General features: G+C 38.4%; 1 protein-coding gene across 1 annotated transcript in view; it reads right to left on the reverse strand.

The window, feature by feature from the left end:
* Positions 1 to 19418, reverse strand: part of LOC141756615 (connector enhancer of kinase suppressor of ras 3-like) — a 54026-nt gene extending 34608 nt beyond the window's left edge. The window contains exons 1-2 of the mRNA XM_074616476.1: positions 19211 to 19418; positions 5316 to 5479 (exon numbers count right to left, since the gene is read on the reverse strand). Coding sequence (XP_074472577.1) covers positions 5316 to 5479; positions 19211 to 19262 — 216 coding nt within the window. The 5' untranslated portion in view covers positions 19263 to 19418. The remainder of the gene's footprint in view (positions 1 to 5315; positions 5480 to 19210) is intronic.
* Between the last annotated feature and the right edge of the window lie 338 nt (positions 19419 to 19756).

Genomic DNA, 19756 nt, shown 5'->3' on the forward strand with positions numbered 1-19756 from the left:
ATCCAAAACACAAAGATATTCAATTTACAATGAAAGAAGCAGCAAATCTTGACGTTTGAGAAGCTGGACCCAGAGAATGTTTAGTATTTCACTTGAGGAATGACTTAAACAATAATTTAATGGCTTAAACTAATAAATGAATCAACTAATTATTTCAGCACCATTCTGTTCATACCCAAATCTGTATTGAATCAACAATAAATCTGACTACCATGGTGGAAAAACACATCTAACTGCTCTGTTTGTCACATTTTAACACTTGTTGAAGTGTCATTACACTCCAAAAATTACTATTAAAGATAAAACAATAGTTCAAGCTCAATGCACCACATTAAGGATGAAAAGAGTAGAAGCTTTTCAATCTGAAATCCTCGTTTGTAGGACTGCAACTTACTAAATTATTTTTATTATTGATTAATGTGTGTTTTATTGATTATTTAAGTCATCGTTTTGTTGCTAAAATGTCAGAAAACAATGAAAAATGCTGTAAAAATTTCCAAGGAAACACATGTAATGTCTTGTTTTGTCCGACCAACAGTAAAAAAAACAACAAAGATATTCACTTCACTAACAATTATGATAAAGAAAATCATCAAATCATCACAGTTGAAGCAGGAATCATCTGGAATCAACAAATGTTTGTTTGTCAATTTTGTTTGAAATATGACTAAAACAATTATTATATTATTGCTCTTAACTTTACATATGTGTGGGATCAGATTTTGAGGAGGAGAGATAATCTGTGAGTTATATTGTGAGTTATATTTCCTATTGATTATGTACTGATACTTTGCAGGAACTGAAATGTGGTTGGGGAACTCTGGTTCTGAATCATTCAGCTTGTAACGGTAACAAGGAGATTTATTTATCTTCTGTATCTCTTAATACAACACAAGAGCCTCAGATAACTGAGCTACATTCACTGTTACCTCTGAACAGCCCGACTGTGTTCTCTTAACTCATGAAGCTGTGGTGTTTCAGTTTCTCAGGTGGAAAACTGATCATCTGACGGCCGACGGAAAACTGCTGCTGGAACAGAAACGGCAACGGCTCTTCCTCTGTTTCAATGTGTGTGTGTGTGTGTGTGTGTGTGTCAGGGGAAGGGTGGGGGGGTCTCTCTGACAGGTGGGAGTGGTCACATCTGTTTCCTGCTCCACACCAGAGAGCAGTAAACTCGGCTCTGTGCTGCAGAAAATATCCACAAAAGAACGTCACTTGACCTTCAATTGAGTCAGACAGGAAAAACTGTGGAGCTGCTGCTGATGGACGATCTATTCAGGACTCTGTTCGGTCTGATGTCACGTCCAAGTTCGGCTCTTAGATCTCATAATCAGTTCCATTCGCTGTGGAAGGTCCAAAGCCCGGGAAAAAGCCAGCAAGTGAACCTTATATTTTCTCACAGATGAGTTAAGTTCAGGTGAAACTGAACATAAATATTCACTAAATCAGTGGTGGAATGTAACTAAGTACATTTACTCAAGTGCTGTTGTTAGGTACACATTTAAGGTACTTTTACTTTACTTCTCTACTTCACTACATTTCAGAGGTAAATATTGACATTTTACTACATTACATTTATCTGACAGCTTTAGTTACTTTACAGATTAAGATATGTTGCACACAAAATATATGAAAAAGTTAAAGTACATCTTTTTTGTAATTTTTTATACAAAAGATTGTCTGCTTTTCCTTTAAATAATGTTAATGTCATAATGTTGAGGTTTGGACTGCTGGTTGGACAAAACAAACATAGTGAAAGTGTGACTTTGGGCTTTGGGTCATTGTGACGAACATTTATCACTATTTTCACTATTTTTACAAAACCAAGCAATCAATCGATTAATGGAGAAAATAATCAGCAGATTAATCCATAATGAAAATATTCATTAGTCAATAGTTCAAAATGAGCTTTGCCTCAACCAACTACAACAGTAAAATCCTGCTTTTACATTAATGCATGAGTAAGAATAATCTAATGATAGAATATTATATGCGAGCGCGCATTGGACACCGACCCGGTGATACGTGTAAGAAGCTATAAACAGTCCCTTTAAAATATCTCAATACCTCCTCCTACACTGAAACACAAATACAGAAATGTGAAATAAACAACCCAAACATGAATATATATTGTGTTCATGTGTCCCAGTACAGAACTGGCTTCACAAACAGTTCAGTAGAACCAGAGGACTTGTTTTACTTCAAGATAATGTCCCCATTCTACATCCACCAAGCTGAGTCATATCAGACTCAAACTTATCTCATACCCCATTAGCACATGTTTCACTTCCTGATTAAATGACTGACAACTTTTGGGGGAAATCCCACACTGCAAAAAATATCTTTTCTTGAAATATTAAAGTGACTATTCCACGTTTCTGAAGCAGTTTTAGGGATTTTAGGATCCTGATTCACTTAAGTAATATACATCTGCTCATAATGTCCACATTCCTTTTGAAAGACTAATTCCCCTCGTTACAAACAAATAGATAGAGATAACCATGATCTGCCAGTTGTCAGATAATCTGATTTTGGAGTAAAGTTGATATTGATGGATATAAGAATAAATGAAGCTTCAGTAAGACAACATTAAACAGTAGTATGTCTGATAACCGTCCCTGTTTGTCAGCGGTGACAGCAGAGTGTCAGGCTCCATTTAAAAGGCTGCTGGATCCCATTCAGACCAGTAACACCATTAAACCATTAAAGCTCAGCACTGACTGTAAATCCTCCTTTTCACTGTGACACAGACAGTCAGAGCTCATAAACAGCTGACTGAGGGCCTCTCTGTCTGCAGCTCATCAACACTGTTTTATCTGTTTTAAACAACAGCTCTGAAATGTTTGGCTCCCGTCACGGTGCCTTCAGCTGAGGTCAAATACTGTTCCTTAAAATAAACATTTTCAAAAAGGCATTTTGTGAAATTACTCATTTGTTTTATAATATGCAACTTAAGTCAAATATAGTTATTTCACAGCAGGCTGCCATGTTTTACTTGTGTCAGTCTATTATTTATGTTTTCATGTTTTACCAACTTAGTTTTAGTTTGAACAATGAAACAAAACATTTTAAATGTTTCTTAGGACTATTTCTGTTAAACTTTCTTTCTAACAAATAAACAAATCCGATCTCTGCAGAAACCTTTGCTGAATACTTTTTTTTTTACAGTGTAGAAGTATTAAAGCCAGCAGTGAGGGCGTGTTGCCAGATCTGATAAAGATTTAACAGAGTGCATTTTATTTACATCAGCACATTCTCTGGCATGAGAGCCAGCAGGACCAGCAGAAACCACTGGTATCACACCATGTGATGGACACACATACTGTAGAGCTGCTTGGTGTTCACACGTTGTTGCTCTGCAGCTGTTGGCAGCAGGAGAGCTTCATTACATGTGGACAGACAGGGAGCTTCCTCTTACAAAGATACTGGAGCTCTCTGCAGTGATGGAACAAGTACTCAGATCCTTTAGTACTAATACCACACTGTGAAATACTCCACTACATGTAAAAGTCCTGCATTCAAAACCTTAATTATGTAAAAGTATTATTAGCAAAATTGAGCAGTAAAATGTTCCCTGTCAGTGTTTACCTATTATATCGATGTTTCTATATTAATATTACGGCTGCATTGATGCGCATGTTGCATTTTAACTCCTTTATATCCTGTTGGCTAGTTTAATCTACAGCAATGCATCATGGTCTATTTCAGCTTTGTGACGATGCATTTTCCAGCTGACCCAAGAGGCTTTCTAAAGAGTTTATTTAACTTCAGAAGGACGAGGATTTTCTCAACACATGACAACAAACATTCAACATCAACTAGGGCTGTCAATCGATTCAAATAGTTAATCTGTTCAAAATGAACCTTAAAGGGAGATTTGTCAACATGGGAGTGGACAAATATGCTTTCTTTACCCAAATGTATGTATATATTTATTATTTTAAATCAATTAACACAAAACAATGACAGATATTGATCCAGAAACCCTCACAGGTTCTGCATTTAGCATAAAACAATATGCTCCAATCATATCATAACAAACTGCAGCCCAACAGGCACCAACAGCTGTCAGTGTGTCAGTGTGCTGACTTGACTATGACTTGTGATTATGAAGTTTGGTTGATGTTACAGCTTCTTCTGGTGGCCTCTGAAGTCTAAATAAATGAGATAAGTCGCTGCAGCTTGAGGTCACCGCAGTGTGAAGTTGCTGTGAGCTGCTTCACATATTTATTCGGGGTGTAACAGAACACAGATGTTTGGGTTTGCTACAGGACTGAGAATAACTTCTGTCTCAGCATGTGGTGAACACAACTGTCAGGTTTTTGGCAGCTGGCTGGTTGCTGACTGTTGCTCGTCAGGTGAGCTCAGCCCATTCAGGTAGAATCATCAGTACAGTGAACACGTGTACAGGCTCTGTATTTGAACATGTAAAACAACCCCTATAGCTCTATAAACTGTGGTAACCTATGTCACAGGTATAAGGGTGGAGTGGGAGTTCATAAGAGATGTCATAAAACATGTTTGTGACTCTAATATCTCTGCTACTGTACTACTGCTATAAAATGTTTAGAACAAAAAAAAAAGAGTACAGCGAACACTGATGAGAAACCAGTTAATTACAGCTGAACTAAGAACAGTGGATTGGATCAAATCTGTATGTTAACACTGTTGAAGCCAAGTCATGAGACAGTATTTGTCTGTAAACAGTGACATCAAACATATTAACCCATTAGTGACTCATTACAGAAGGAGTCTGTTAGCAGAGTGAGTCACACACAAGCAGATCTCTGACTGCAGATTCAGACAAAGACAAAGAAACAACCAACAACCGCAGGAGTTTTCATCTCTGTGGATCTGTGACCGCTGTTACAGAGAACACAAGTATAATATAATTAACCCTTAGTGCTGATTGATGACGTGTGGAAAACGCCAGCTGTGCCGCTTTTTCTTTTCTTTCCAAGGTACTTGGGAGGTTGCGCTCCTGTCGCACCTGTCGTTACTAAGCAACCAAAAGCTGCGTGCTGCGATGACGATGATGATGAAGTTGCAGTAATTTAACAGTAAGGCCTCACCGACCAAAATAAACACAAGCAAACAAAAGATAAATGGATTTCCAGTACTGTATATCCCTCACTGGAGCTTTACTGCTGGATGTCTCTGTCTCAGTGTGGCTGACCTTGCAACCGGATGCTGTGTCGTTCTTGGACGTAAAGGATGAAACCAGTAAAATAGTCCGTGGGACAGACGGTAAAAGTACCTGCCAACATTATATATACTGAACTGTGACATTTAGTTTGATGCTGTGTGTGACTGACCAGTGCACAGAGCAGATCCACGGCCTCCAGCACCAGCTCCTGGTGTCCGACCCGCGACACGCCCAGAGACAGCAGCTCCTGGTGGGACATCCTGAGCAGCCTCTCCCCGTCCACCTGCTGCCGCTGGAAGGACGGGATGTACTGCTGCAGGCTGTCGTCCAGACCTGAGGGGACAGACAGAGACACAACACTGAGCGGGGACACCAAGGAAAGACCAAGGTTTTATAGACGGCATTCAATAGGCAATAAAACATATGAACAGGGCACAGAGAGGAAGAAGAGGTTGTTGATCAGTAGTGCACATGTGAGGCAGAGTAAACGATACCAAGACTGAGTTTCAGTGAGAGTCGTCTCTGTTATGATCCATTCAAGTTTGACAGCAAACAGAGCTGCAGAGTCAACACTGACTTATTGACTCTTCCTGCTGATCCATCACAGCTAACAGCATCCTGCCACCTCACCACCTCACCACCTCAGCTCTCCTCAGGAGCACTCTGGGTTTACACAGACAGTCTAAAGGTTTGAGCCCTCACATTCAGCACCATCAAATGTTCCTCTGTTGATTAAAGTTGAGCTTCTGGCTGAATATTAACATTTGAGTTTAGTCAGGGTTAATCCGTTCCTCACACAGTCAAACACGAGTTACTATTATGAAACAAAACACAAACACAAAACTGTCTTAGTGTTGAAATGACTGCCAAAAAGCTCAAGTTTTTCTTGCGCCCTCTGGCCGCTCCCATTAAAAGGCCTCTCCATCTCAAAGTCCCGGCTGAGTTTCAGTCCCAGTCCGCCCTGATTAACACCAAAATCATCAATGTTTAGATATTTGTGTCCTTTAATGAATCCGTCCTGCAGGACTAGCAGATGAGACCTGGACCGTTCTGACTGTAGAACCCCACCTTCAATCCCCGTGACCTAATGTGACTTTGAGCGAGACACCGCCGGCTCCAACGGCGCCACTATGTGGCCGACCCTGAACTCTGACCTCTGACCCCTCAGTGAAAGGCAGCAGCAGCAGCGGGAGACGAGATGAAAGAGTTCTCACCGCTGGATCAATGGAGGAGCATCAACGGACATCCAGCACATGATTCTACTGACACACATCAGAAAGCAGAGCGCTCACCTCGGGGAGGATCTGGATGGGTTTGGTTTGTAAAAGACTGACACACTAAACAATGTGTGAAATTCATTAAATATGTTTTATGGATTCATCTTAACTAATATCATGACTCATTCATTTTAAGTTATCTATTTACATTTAAATGTAAAATCTGCTTTATTTATAGTGAAGTCTGGTTCAATGATTCTCATTTGAAGGTTTTAAAACCTTAAAAAGAAAAACTAGAAACAAACAAAATATGAATATTAGTTTAATCAAGGTAAACGGAACGATCCTGTACATAACAAGAAGTGACATCTAACTAAAAACTATTTTACAAAAGGAGAGCAAAGATTCAAATGTTTCACTTTCTATTAACTTTAAAAGTCAGAACTCATAAAACACAACAACGTCTAGTGTACAGTGGAAACGACTGGCTGATTTGTCGACTGACGGAAAATTCATCTCTAGTAATTTGGATAGTTGATCAATCATCATAGTTCTCAATGTGATTATTTGCTGGTTTTCTGTTATAGTGAATTAAATATCTAGTTTTGATTAAACAAAACAAGCAATCTGAAGATGTCACCTCGAGCTCTGGAAACTACTGATGGACATCTTTCACTTTCTTTCTGACATTTTTCAGACCAAACAATCAATCAGGATAATAATTGGCAGATTATTTGATAATGAAAATAATCATAAATTGCAGCCTTTGTTGCGTTCACCTCATAATGCAGCTAATTTATAAATCAAACTACCCAAATATCAGTTAAAAGTTAATAATGAACATTATTACAGGTTAATACAGTTTAAAGCTGTAGAGAAACTGACATTCAATTTAGACAGTAAAATAGCATTTCAGCTAAAAAAAACATGGAAATTAATCACTGATTAAGTACTGATTCACTAACTAGCAGAATCACTTTCATTGGCAAAGTACGTGTGCAGATACAAGGAATTAGACTCTGTTTTTTTGCATCTCTCTTATATGAAAATAGAAAATAACAGCTGGCACAAGGACAACAAAGCTGGACAAATAAACCTCACACTTGCAGATTGTTTCTATAGATCTGTTGCGGTACGAATTGGACAAAATTATGTAAACATAAACAACAATAAAATAAGAAATAAAACTACAATGGCTCGGTGTTGGACTCCTACTGATCTATGAATACATGTTATTAGAGAAAGCTTTTGTCCACCAAATGGCAGACTTTATGAAGCCAGATCAGCTGGCCAACAAAATGCCTGAGCTGGTGTGAACAGTGAAGAAAACAACTGTCCCTGCATGTGGTCATTAAAGAAACTCCACGAGTCCTGTTGGTCTTCAGACGGACACGCAGGACGACAGATGGTCGACACTCCCGTCGACAGCAGGGAGGAAACATTCCTGTTGAACTAACTGCTGATGTGACACCTCTGTGTTGTCACCGGTTCACACCTCTGACACCAACAATAACAACAGCACACCGGGAGACTTATTATCACTATAAAGAGCACTTCTTATGTTAAAGCCATGCAGGGTAACACATTCACTGTTTTAATGAAGAACTCTTGGCTCCTAATTTGGGGACATTTTGGTCTTTAACAGTTTATCAAACGGTGAAGTAAGAAATCTGGCTGGAAATATGTTTTTTTAATTTATTGACTTACCAGAAAACATGCTATATTGTGATATATATCATTACTGAGATATGAAATGACCTATAAAGGGGGAGAGGATTTTGCCATATCTCCCAGCCCGACACATATCATGCAAGAAAGTCAAGATGACTTGACAACTGGCCAATGAGAGTTGAACAAAGGACTGCATGTTAAAATAAGCAGTACTGAACCTCTACCCTACAGATCTCCTTCTTTACGTTTGTTTTGCTTTCTGCTCCAGTGGAGCTGCTGCATCAAACGTGTGACAGAAACGTGTTCTGCTGCTACATGTTCCTGGAAACATGCCCAGATGAAAACTTTGCATGATATTCCCAAACTACCTCACATAAATATTCACACTCCCTGCCTGGAACACACCCCTAAAGAACTCTCCATGACAGAAGGTTTGATGGTGAACTAACATATTTCAAACCAAACTCTGGTGTGTCAGAGTCGGACGGCGGCTGGCGAAAGCTGTGGTCACCAGGAATGTGTTGGCGACAGCCTGGATCACATTACTGACACCCGAGGAGGCCGATAATCTCTCAGCGGCACAGCAGGGTCGGCTAAATGTCACGCCACAGCCAAATCACCTGCTAATGGAAGCGTGACAACGCCGGGCCAGGCCGCTGTGCAGAGCACGCTGCAGAGCACGCTGCAGAGAGCGGAAACCTTCACAAGCTAATCCGAGCTTCTGTTGAGCTTTTACATGATTATTACTTCAACACATGCAGAAATATTCAGGTCACGTGGGATGATATTAATGGTTTCAGGTCCAAATTCACCAGCTTCAACTGTTCAGTCATGGGAGTTCATCTTATTTCATAAAACAAATGAAGACGTACTCTCCACTGGTATAGATCTGTTCTCAGTTTGATTTAAAATATGGTTTTGAGGCTAAAATCAAGGTTAAAGACATACATTTACACTGTGGAATAACCTGAAATATTAAATAAAAACAAGTCCGGCACAGTGCCAACATCCAGAGCTGGATCCAATGTTCTCGTGAGAAATAAATTGTCATTAATTTATGTGACAGTTGAGACATTTTCATCATTCCACATTTTGCAGTTGGGTTTGGCGCTCGGCCCAAACTGAAATCGTCTTCAATCGGCTGGCAGACGGCGAGGAACGAGCAGCATCACCGCTCTGAAATACTGCTGAGCGGTTTGTGTTTTTGGCTTCAGAGACGCTTCTCAAGCAGCATGAAGATTAATGAAACACAGCAAACTGTGGCTGTCTGCATGAACACTGCAAAAACTACCGATAAGTTATGTAACGTTAAGACGGCTCAGATAAACTTCAATAATAAGCTTTATTCTGGGTATTAAAAGCCGTGCTAAATGTTGTTGTGCTCAGCCGGCCATAATCCAGTCAGAGTTTTGAAACAACCACAAATCCTCCAGTAAGGTGAGATCTGTATGATTTCCAGAATCACTAAGACCTGGGAATCAAGTCAACCACCTGTATTTCTAAGCTTTCCAGAACTTCGACACATCCTAAAAGACTCTCTCATGTTCATCTACTAACAGAACCATTCCCAACTTTTTCTGATTCACCACCAATCTTAATCTAATCAGCTGTGAGGTCAGAGCCCAGTTCACATGAGAAAACAGCCTGTTTTAATCTTTGCTCTTTGTAAAGCACTTTGAAACCGAACTGTTTGTTGACAGAATACATTTGACTGAACATGAAAGCTCGCTGGAGACTGAAGAAAGTTCACAGTGACTCTGTAACATCGACAACTTTCTCACTCACTTCCTATACAAGCCAGTAAATATTTACAAACTAATAGTGATACTCATAGAAAATAACTGTCTCTTGATTTAAGAAAACTAAGAAGAAAGGAGTTTGCATTTCCAGCAGCACCAGTTTCCACCGTTTCCTTTAGTCTCAGATGTAACAGAAGTTAATCTGTCCATCTGTGGTCTGCTCTCTGACCAGTCTTATATTTGCAGACGACTCTGGGCCTCTGCCCTCCTGTCAGTCAGCTGCTGCTGGGAAACTCTCTGTGTACCGACAGCAGCAGCTCAGGGTGGGAAAGTTTTACTTCGTACTTCAGCGACAAAACCACCGGGTCACCTCGAAAACCACCAGACAGTCACTGCTTTACAAGCAGCCTCGGTGTTACGAGATATGGAGATAGTAGTATCATATGAAACTAGAATACCTGATGAATCCATCGGTACCAACCATGTCGTACTAGCTCGTCAGGAAGGAGGCTAAATAACGCTCCAAACTTACACTAAATTTTGGCGAGGAAAAACTGTCATGTCCATTTTCAAAGAGGTCCCTTGACCTCTGACCTCCAGATATGTGAATGTAAATGGAATAATCACAATGTGATCACAATGTGATTAATCACAATTAAATATTTTAACTGATTGACAGCCCTAGTTATTTTCAAAATCTAGATATGGGCCGATAATTGGTTTACTGAAATATTACCAATATCTGATATCAACCGGTATCAGAAAACCCTACAACCAGATAACAGACTGATAAACGTATCTTTCAATAACCTGGCCTTTGTTGACATGGTTCCTGTTGTGGACCAGCTCCTACATATAAATTCCTGGCTGACAGTAACTCAGTTAAAGTATTTACAAGGTGTGCTGATGATAAAGTGGGTAAGTCCGTCCGGCTGCAGTCAAACACGTGAGGAGGTCAGTAAAAAGAGCTGGAGGTGAAACTCCAGCTGCTCATAAACAGTCCAGTTAATCATTTGTCAGAAAGATCAAAACAAACACGATGTTGGGCCTCATTTTACAAAGCGCCACGACAAGACCTCCCTCCTCCAAATACACTCATCTTTCTCACTGAAAGGAACATTTAGAAAGTCATTTGTTAGTAAAACGACGTTATAACTTCCCACAGCCCAGAGTGACGTCTTCAGATGTCTTATGTTTTATACCATCATGTACGACAACCAAAAGCATCTAATCCTCACATTTGAGAAGCAGTTAATTGTTGTAATTTTTGCTTAAAAAATGACTAAAATCATTATTCAAATTATCAAAATAGTTGCCAATTTATGGCAGAAGGGCTTCATTAGATATAACTTTGTTTTTTTGTGCTTCCGTGGAGTTTGTGTTGGAGTCTGAGTTGTGGTGGCGGCTGGTCGTTTGGTGACTCCATTTCTAACCAAACGTTAGCTATGGTTGCACATTGTTAGCCCCGTAGCAGAGCTGAAAATAAAGGCACTGGCGAGAGTGCGTGCATGACGTCACATCTGTTGGGTTTTCCCTGAAAAACGCCCCACATTCTTCACATTAAAAGCAGTCTATAGGCTGATAGAGGAAACAGAAAGTTGCGGAAGGTCTCATATCTTAAGTTAGTTTACAACCTGTAAAAACTTACATACAGTCTTTTTAAACAGCTGCTTTGAGTGGTTTTAACTTATATTTAAATATTTAAGTGAAATAACTAGGGCTGTCCTCAACCACAGAAATTCGTAGTTGACTAACACTCATATGATTTTTTGGACTAATCGATTAGTTGATTTAATCAACAGTTTCTCTACAAAGAATCACACAAAAGCACCACTTGCTCAGAAGTTTCTTGGAAATAAATCATTCAGCATGAAAAACGCATTAAAAAATGACTAATCAAGTAAAGACATCTTAGTGGACTAAGACCAAAATGACCGATAAGTCGACTTATGGACTTCGAGGGGGCAGTCCAGTAACAACATAACCATCAGCCCTGTACTGCAGTCTGACATCCTTCATTCTAATAAAAACACTCCAGACAAGATCAGACTGCTCGATAACATTTCTCTACATTGTGAAATTGTCCCGGCTGAACTCTAAATCCCTCGTTCATTACAACAAATGGCACGTGTTGTGTTGTCGAGGCACAAAGCCGGAGTTGGGACCCGACACTCCCCAGCTGGGGGCAACAAAAGGAATATTTACCTCCATCACAACAGGACGAGGGCGGAGAGCAGAGAGAAGTGGTAAAAGAGCACTGAGGCTATTCATGGCTTCACTGGGCCTCTGTCAAACCCTACACTATATCACACACACACACACACACACACACTGGCCATTCATCTCACTGGTACGAGGCAGCGGGGGGGAAACACACACACACACACACTGGTTAACAAACACTATTCAAGAGGAAAAAGGATTTCCTTTGGCAGATTTGTGCTAAGACGTCTTATGAAATCAAACAAAGAGGAATTCTGGGAGTTAACGATGTGTTAAGCTGAGCTGAGCTGTGATCTTAACATTCATTGTTGTTTGCATCAATACACATCCCTGGTGCCAACAGCAAGGATTACCAAGTAAAAGGTCACGTCAGGCTAGTAAATCTAAAAAAAGAATCATACACATCGTTTTTGTCCAGTGGCAAATAATAATCAAAAAGGCAAGGTAGAAATTGTCTTCGGTTTTAACAACTTTTTTATATGAGATTTTATTCAAGGTGGTTTTTCTAATATATTTGGGCACGTTTCATGTCCTCTTTAACGTTCATTCATTATTTTTAGAGGTATCCTGTCACGAACTGAAGGGTTGGAGGAGTAGAAATGTTGACCTGATGGTGGCATTTAATGAAAAGACAACAAAGTCAAAGACATTCAGGAATGTCTGTACCAAACTTTGTGGGAGTCCAAAAGCAATAAACCCATGCTGCTGTCCTACAGTTACTATTCTGTTCCATCATGGAGATGGCGGTCCTGCAGGTAATCATCATTCGGTTCTTTATGACGTTCAGGTTGTTGGAGCCGTCAGCTGTGACGCAGGCTGAACAAATCTCCCAATCTGCTTTACTGGGATCCATTAATGAGGTGTTACATGAATCCTGGTGATAGAACTGACTAACACAGAGTTTACTAATATTTCTGTCTCACAGCAGCAACTTTTTATGGCTGTTGTTTTTACTAATAAGCTTATGAGCTTATTTAGGATTAATAACTCCTTTCACAGTTTTATATCGTTATAATTTAATACATTTTGGGAGTTTTTTTTTTTACTGTTTTTTAACAAAATAAGCTATTTGAAGACATCTATTTCTCTAACATTTTATGTTGGGTATTTTATAGACAAAACAATATCTATAAATCTAATAATGATTAAAAAAAAAAAGAAACTGTTGCCGCCCTAGTCCTGAATACTTTCTTATTATAGTAAATTTGCATGGCATTACTGTCATCAGTTTAGTAAATTTGTGAATATGGGTTGCAACTAAAAAATATTTTCATTATCTGTTAATTTGGCAAATATTTTCTGGATTAACAGATTCATTGATTGATCTATAAAATGTCAGAGAATTAAAAAAAAGCCATCACAACATCCTAAAGTCTAAGATAACGCTGTCAGAGTTCACTTGTTGTGGTCAACCAACAGTCCAGAAGTCAAAGATGTTCAGTCTACTGTTACAGGTAACAAAGAAAAGCAGCATGAGCAGCTGGAACTGGATAATTGTTGGTATTTTTTGCAGTTGACCGATTAATCGATTATGGAAATCGTCGGTCCATTAATAGACTAATAGTTCCAGCTCTCCAGGAGTCCTGAGTGAACGTGACTCTGGACACTCTCACTCCTGAACGACGTCAGTGTTGATCACAAAGGAGGGAAAAAGGCAGGAAGAGGCGCTCGCTGGAGAGAACCGGGATGTTTCCTCTCATTCAACTTCAGTCAACTCAGTTTCACTCAGAACACAAACGTTGGTCCCAAAGAAAGATAAAAATATATCAGCCAATCAGGAGAATCCATCCACTTACAACAATGACAGTTTTGCAGTTCTTGGTTCTGTAGTCTTTTTTAGTCATTTTTGAGTCTTGAAAAACTTAAATTCGAAGTTTCATTTTCAGTAGCAACTCAGAATATTGTCTTTTCAAATATCTTGTGATTTAGTTAGAGGAACGAGGAATGTTTACAATAAATATATTTAAAATATATCTGAATGTGTGACCGACTGTTTTTGGTGTTAAAAATCTTTGAAAAGGATCACAAATAGTGGGATGGTGACACTTTTTCCAAATGACTTCAAACATATCTTTATGTACTGCTAATATCAGCCAATAATATTGTCCCTACCTGGTTCAACTTCTACTAAACACAATCCCAACTATACAGAATCTGATCTGTATATCACAATATATATCTCCCAACTCTCTGTGCTTCCATTCAATAATGTATACTTCAGTACGCAGGTAAGTTCTTCCAGTCCATCTCCTTGTTTATTGGCTGTATTCCTACACTCTCTGGATGCGTCACCGTATTTATTGAGCTTCTTACTCTCTGACAGCCTGTCGTCATCTACGTTGTGATGTGTGATTACACCTGCCAGACGAGCAGAGGAGAAGAATGTCGATGTGTCTGAACACGCTGTGTTTACCTCGGAGCTACAGCTGTCTGATCAGTTTGCTGCTGTAACACAGACAATTAGAAACTGTCACACAGAGACTGTCACTGATCTGAGAGCTACTGTACGTAGTGGAACATTTGTCTTCAGATGGTATCAAACTGTTTTGTTCAATGTGTCCAAAACATTTAAAAGCTGGCACTGAATGCTCTGTCAGATTCTCTGATCATAAAATATTACCACATCTAAAATCAAGACATGAGTTCATTTGAGATGGTTCTTATTTTGGAATATTTTGTTACGTGTTATACTCCTCTAACTCATATTGGCCTCAGCCTTGACAACCTGTCAAATTATACCCGGCCTTAACTGACCCCTTCGTTAAGCGTTTAATCATGACTAGCTCCAAATCCACTAATCCAGCCTGAAAATAAAGAAAATCTATGCTATGATTGGCCAGTCTGCGTTCGAGGGGTGGGACTTAACAAAGGGTCAATTGTACATTAAGCTTAATTTAAGATTTAAAACATTTTAATGCCAATTTGAAGAGAAAGTTAGTAAAGCATCACAACTGGAAAATGAAAGAAGTCACCAGATGAACACCAAAAACAAAAGACTTTTCCAGGACGTCCTGAATATGAAAACAATTCCTATACTTCTACTACACGACTTTCCATAATAAGGGATGTTCTTGATAATTAAATGTGTTTTCAGTCTATGTTAGTACATTTCTTATGAATTTGACCTATATTCCTTGACTTCCCCCAAAGAATTCATGGAATTCCCGGACAATCCCTCCAACTGCTCCAGTAATATTCCAGTCAGCTGGAGCGGCTCGGTGACAGCCGGCCTGTGGGAACCAACTCCAGATCAAACACGAAGATTTTAACGAGAACAACTGAACCTCCCATTAAAAGAACCAGTTGCTGAAGTTGTATGAGGCACACACACACACACACACACACACACACACACACACACACACACACACACACACACACACACACACACACACACACACACACACACACACACACACACACACACACACACACACACACACACACACACACACACACACACACACACACACACACACACACACACACACACACACACACACACACACACACACACACACACACACACACACACACACACACACACACACACACACACACACACACACTATAGCCGGAGGCAGCAATCTGCTCTGTAGCTACACTGTAAATAACCCAACAGGATGAAATGATCAACAGGTCAATGACAAAGACATTAACAAACCTAAATGCAACCTGAAGTCTGCAAGAACATTTTCACAGTGTCTGTTTATCATGATTTTACTGATCATATTAATCAAAAGTATATTTATCTCAGCATGCAGAAAAGAACTACAACTTCCACTTTATGAACTACGACAACAGAGTAGACATTATCACAGTGCAGAATCTAAAATGAATGAACTGTTATATGAACCAGACTGTGTTGAGAAAGATAAATGATGTTTTTGAGAGAGAGCGAGAGAGAGAGAGAGAGACAGGAAACACGGGGAGAGAACGAGCTTTAATTGAGCCGTCCGGGTCATGTGACTGACCCCGGTGTGTTTGTCACTCTTTTCATGCACAACAAAAGTCAGATGTGGTTAAATGGCGGCGCTGCCACAGTGAAGTGTCCCGGCGACCTTTTGACCCTCCACACGACAGGAGGCCGACCTTTGTGGAGAGCTGGTATTGTCTGGGACTTTACTGACCGCCAGCTCTGCATTGTCTGCGCTGCTAAATGACGTGTGTGTTGGTATGTGTGTGTTTGTGCTGTCGGAGGACAAGCTGGACTGAATAGACAAAGATGCAGCCACAAAGATGAGGAATTTAGATTTAACGCTTTTGGTCTTAAAAAAAAACTACAGCTGTCAAAGTTAACGTGATAACGTGATAACGTGATAACGTGATTACGCGTTAACGCTAATTCGTTTTAACATCACTAATTTCTTTAACGCATTTACGGAACGCACAACCACAATATTTAATTTAAATGGTATTTTGACACACATTTCGCCTTTAACAAATATTGCACCTCCTGAGATTTGAAAATTGCTGGAGGACATATTGTGATTTCGATAAAATTTGGATTAATTGCACTGCCAGGTGAAAACCTTGCATCTTCAATTTTGAGGATTTTGAAGACAGAACAGTCTCTGAAACTTTTGATCATTTCTGAAATGTATTTAGTCATCAAACTGAAACAAAACTGTAATTCACATTTCCAGAAAATTTCATATTTTAAGGTGCCAGATTATTTTCTTACAATATGGCCGGCATTTAACAATTATTGCACCTCCTGAGATTTAAAAATTACAGAAGGTCATATTGCAATTTCGATGAAATTTCGATTAATTGTGCAGCTCTATATTATTCACACATTCAATTTTAGGGGACTTGATGTATTTTCTCAGGACATTTATGGCATTATTCTGTTATTTTCCCAGGTTTTCCAGTCCAGAATGGGAATGGGACTCCAGGTGTCTTTTAAAAAACACAGTGATTACAGCTGTTCTTTTCTCAAATATTAAAATGTAAAAACAACAATTATTACGTAAGAGACACAAACTGGCTTCAAACACTGCAACAGAAACAATTCTCCTCGTGCCGCTGCTTGTTCAAACCTTCTTGGAATTAAAAACAGGTATTTATCAAACCACAGTGTGGGTCTGATTGACATTTTATGGCTGATCTGTTAACTGGTTGGGCCTGTTTACTGCTTTAATACCTGACTCAGTGCTGTGTGTAAATCCCATCCAGCTGCCACTCAAGAGCCAAGTTCAACAACCGAGTTCAACAACCGAGCAGAAATACGACTGTCAGTAAAACAAAGGTAAACAAGGGAACAACCTGCAGCCTGTTACTGAGTCAACACAACACAACACAGCCTAATCAACCTGGACCATCATTATATACAGTATTATATATGTAACACACACACAATACATCCTAATCAACCATCATTATATACAGTATTATATATGTCACACCCACATAATACAGCCTAATCAACCTGGACCATCATTATATAAAGTATTATATATATGTCTCACACAAACAACACAGCCCTAATTAACCTGGACCATCATTATATATATGTCTCACACAAACAACACAGTCCTAATCAACCTGGACCATCATTATATATATGTCTCACACAAACAAAACAGTCCTAATCAACCTGGACCATCACTACATACAGTAGTATATATGTTTAATACTGTGTAATCGTATTATTTAATTGTTCCTGATTTAAGTTTTAGACCAATTTTATTAAAGTAAAGTTCTTGTGTTGTTTTGAGACAACATGTAACATTTGACAACATTGGCTTCTTTTGTTAAATGTAAAATGGTTTAGTGAAAAACATGTTTATATTTCTCAAAGTTAAAGATATCACTACCAAAACCTCAGTTATAGTATTGGAATGGTACTCAGCCCTAAATCTGACATAAAGGCACAATCATATATCAACATGTAAACCAAATGGGTCACATCAATAAAATACAAAATACAACCTGAATACAACCAGAATGGCCTTATTTCTCAACTCAAGTATTACTTTTAAACTGTGTCAACACTGCAGTAATGTAAAAACCAAAATATTTCACCAGGTAATCACAACCAGTTACACTAGCTTCCAAAAAAAATACCAAGAATATGTCATATATTTATGAATATACTTGTAATTTCTACAGTGAAATGACTGATTAGTGAAAACACAATATACACTCTTGCACAGTGGTGGAAAGTAACTAAGTACATTTACTCAAGTACTGTATTTAAGAACAATTTTGAAATACTTGTACTTTACTTAAGTATTTCCATTTTCTGCTACTTTATATTTCTACTCCACAATTCAGTGGGAAATATTGTACTTTTTTGCATTTATTTGTTAACTTTAGTTACTAGTTACATAACAAATTCAGATTAAGAATAGAAAAATATAATCAACAAATAAATTATATTATTATATCAATTAACCTTTATCCACAGGGAGAAATTCACAAGCTACCCAGCACTATATAAAGTAAATACATAAAAATTAATAACACATTAATGTATCAGTAATCATAATCTAATAATATTCATTGTTCTGAAAGTGGCCATTCTGCATAATGAGTACTTTTACTTTTGGTACTTTAGGTATATTTTAATACTCTATTTTCGTACTTTTACTTTAGTAACATTTTGAAAGCAGGACTTTTAGGGAATACTTCTTCCACCACTGTATACATGAATAATAATAATAATAATAATAATGATAATGATAATAATAATAATGATAATGATAATGATAATAATAATAATGATGATAATAATAATAATGATAATAATAATAATGATGATAATAATAATAATGATAATAATAATAATATAGCTAATAATAATAATAATAATAATAATGATAATAATAATAATATAGCTAATAATAATAATAATAATTAATAATTATATAATTATATTAATTAATTTGAGCCTTCAGGTGCTACAAACATCAGATAATATCATATAAACTATAACATTAAATAGTTTAATACTATCTGTGATTTGTTGGATCAAGTTGGAGCCAAAAAACAACTTTAAAACTTCAGACTAAATTAGCAGTTATTTACTTTTATTTGACAGTATCTTTAACATTAGTTCTGTTTAACGTTAGTTCTGTTTAACGTTAGTTCTGTTTAACGTTAGTTCTGTTTAACGTTAGTTCTCACTATTTGGCAGTCTGTTTAACATTAGTTCTCACTATTTGGCAGTCTGTTTAACGTTAGTTCTCACTATTTGGCAGTGTTCTTACCTCTCATCCAGTCCACTACTTGTTGCGGGCTCATCTTACTCACAGCCTCCATTTCTCCAGGATTTAAAATATAACTCGAATAAAACCGAATAAAACCGTTAACCGGACATAATTAACGGAGGAGTTTCCGTTAAAACACAGAGACAGACGCGGTACCGACGGTCTGACGGTCTGACGGCTCCTCCGCTCTCTGCTGACTGACTGACTGAGCGCGAGGAGAAAGTTTACTGTCAGAGCAGAACACACGCGCGAGGGGCGGGTGTTGGGTTACCAAGGGATTTAACCACGCCCCCTCGCTTCCTTCTCCTCCAATCACATAAGAGCTGCCTTCAAGTGCTGTGGGAACGACGGAACATTAGCTCTTCATGAGATTTTTTTTTTTACACTGGCTGTTTTCATAAATGCAATCCACTGTTTGTAAGTACAACAGTTTATAAACCAACTTTTAAGTAGATGAGCTTACAGACAAACCCATCAAGTACACTAGAGAAACAACCTCAACATTCAAAACCAAAACAAAACCAAGAAAAGAAATAACAATAATAA

Source organism: Sebastes fasciatus, chromosome 18 (genome assembly GCF_043250625.1).
Source record: "Sebastes fasciatus isolate fSebFas1 chromosome 18, fSebFas1.pri, whole genome shotgun sequence".
Classification (NCBI taxonomy): Eukaryota; Metazoa; Chordata; class Actinopteri; order Perciformes; family Sebastidae; genus Sebastes; species Sebastes fasciatus.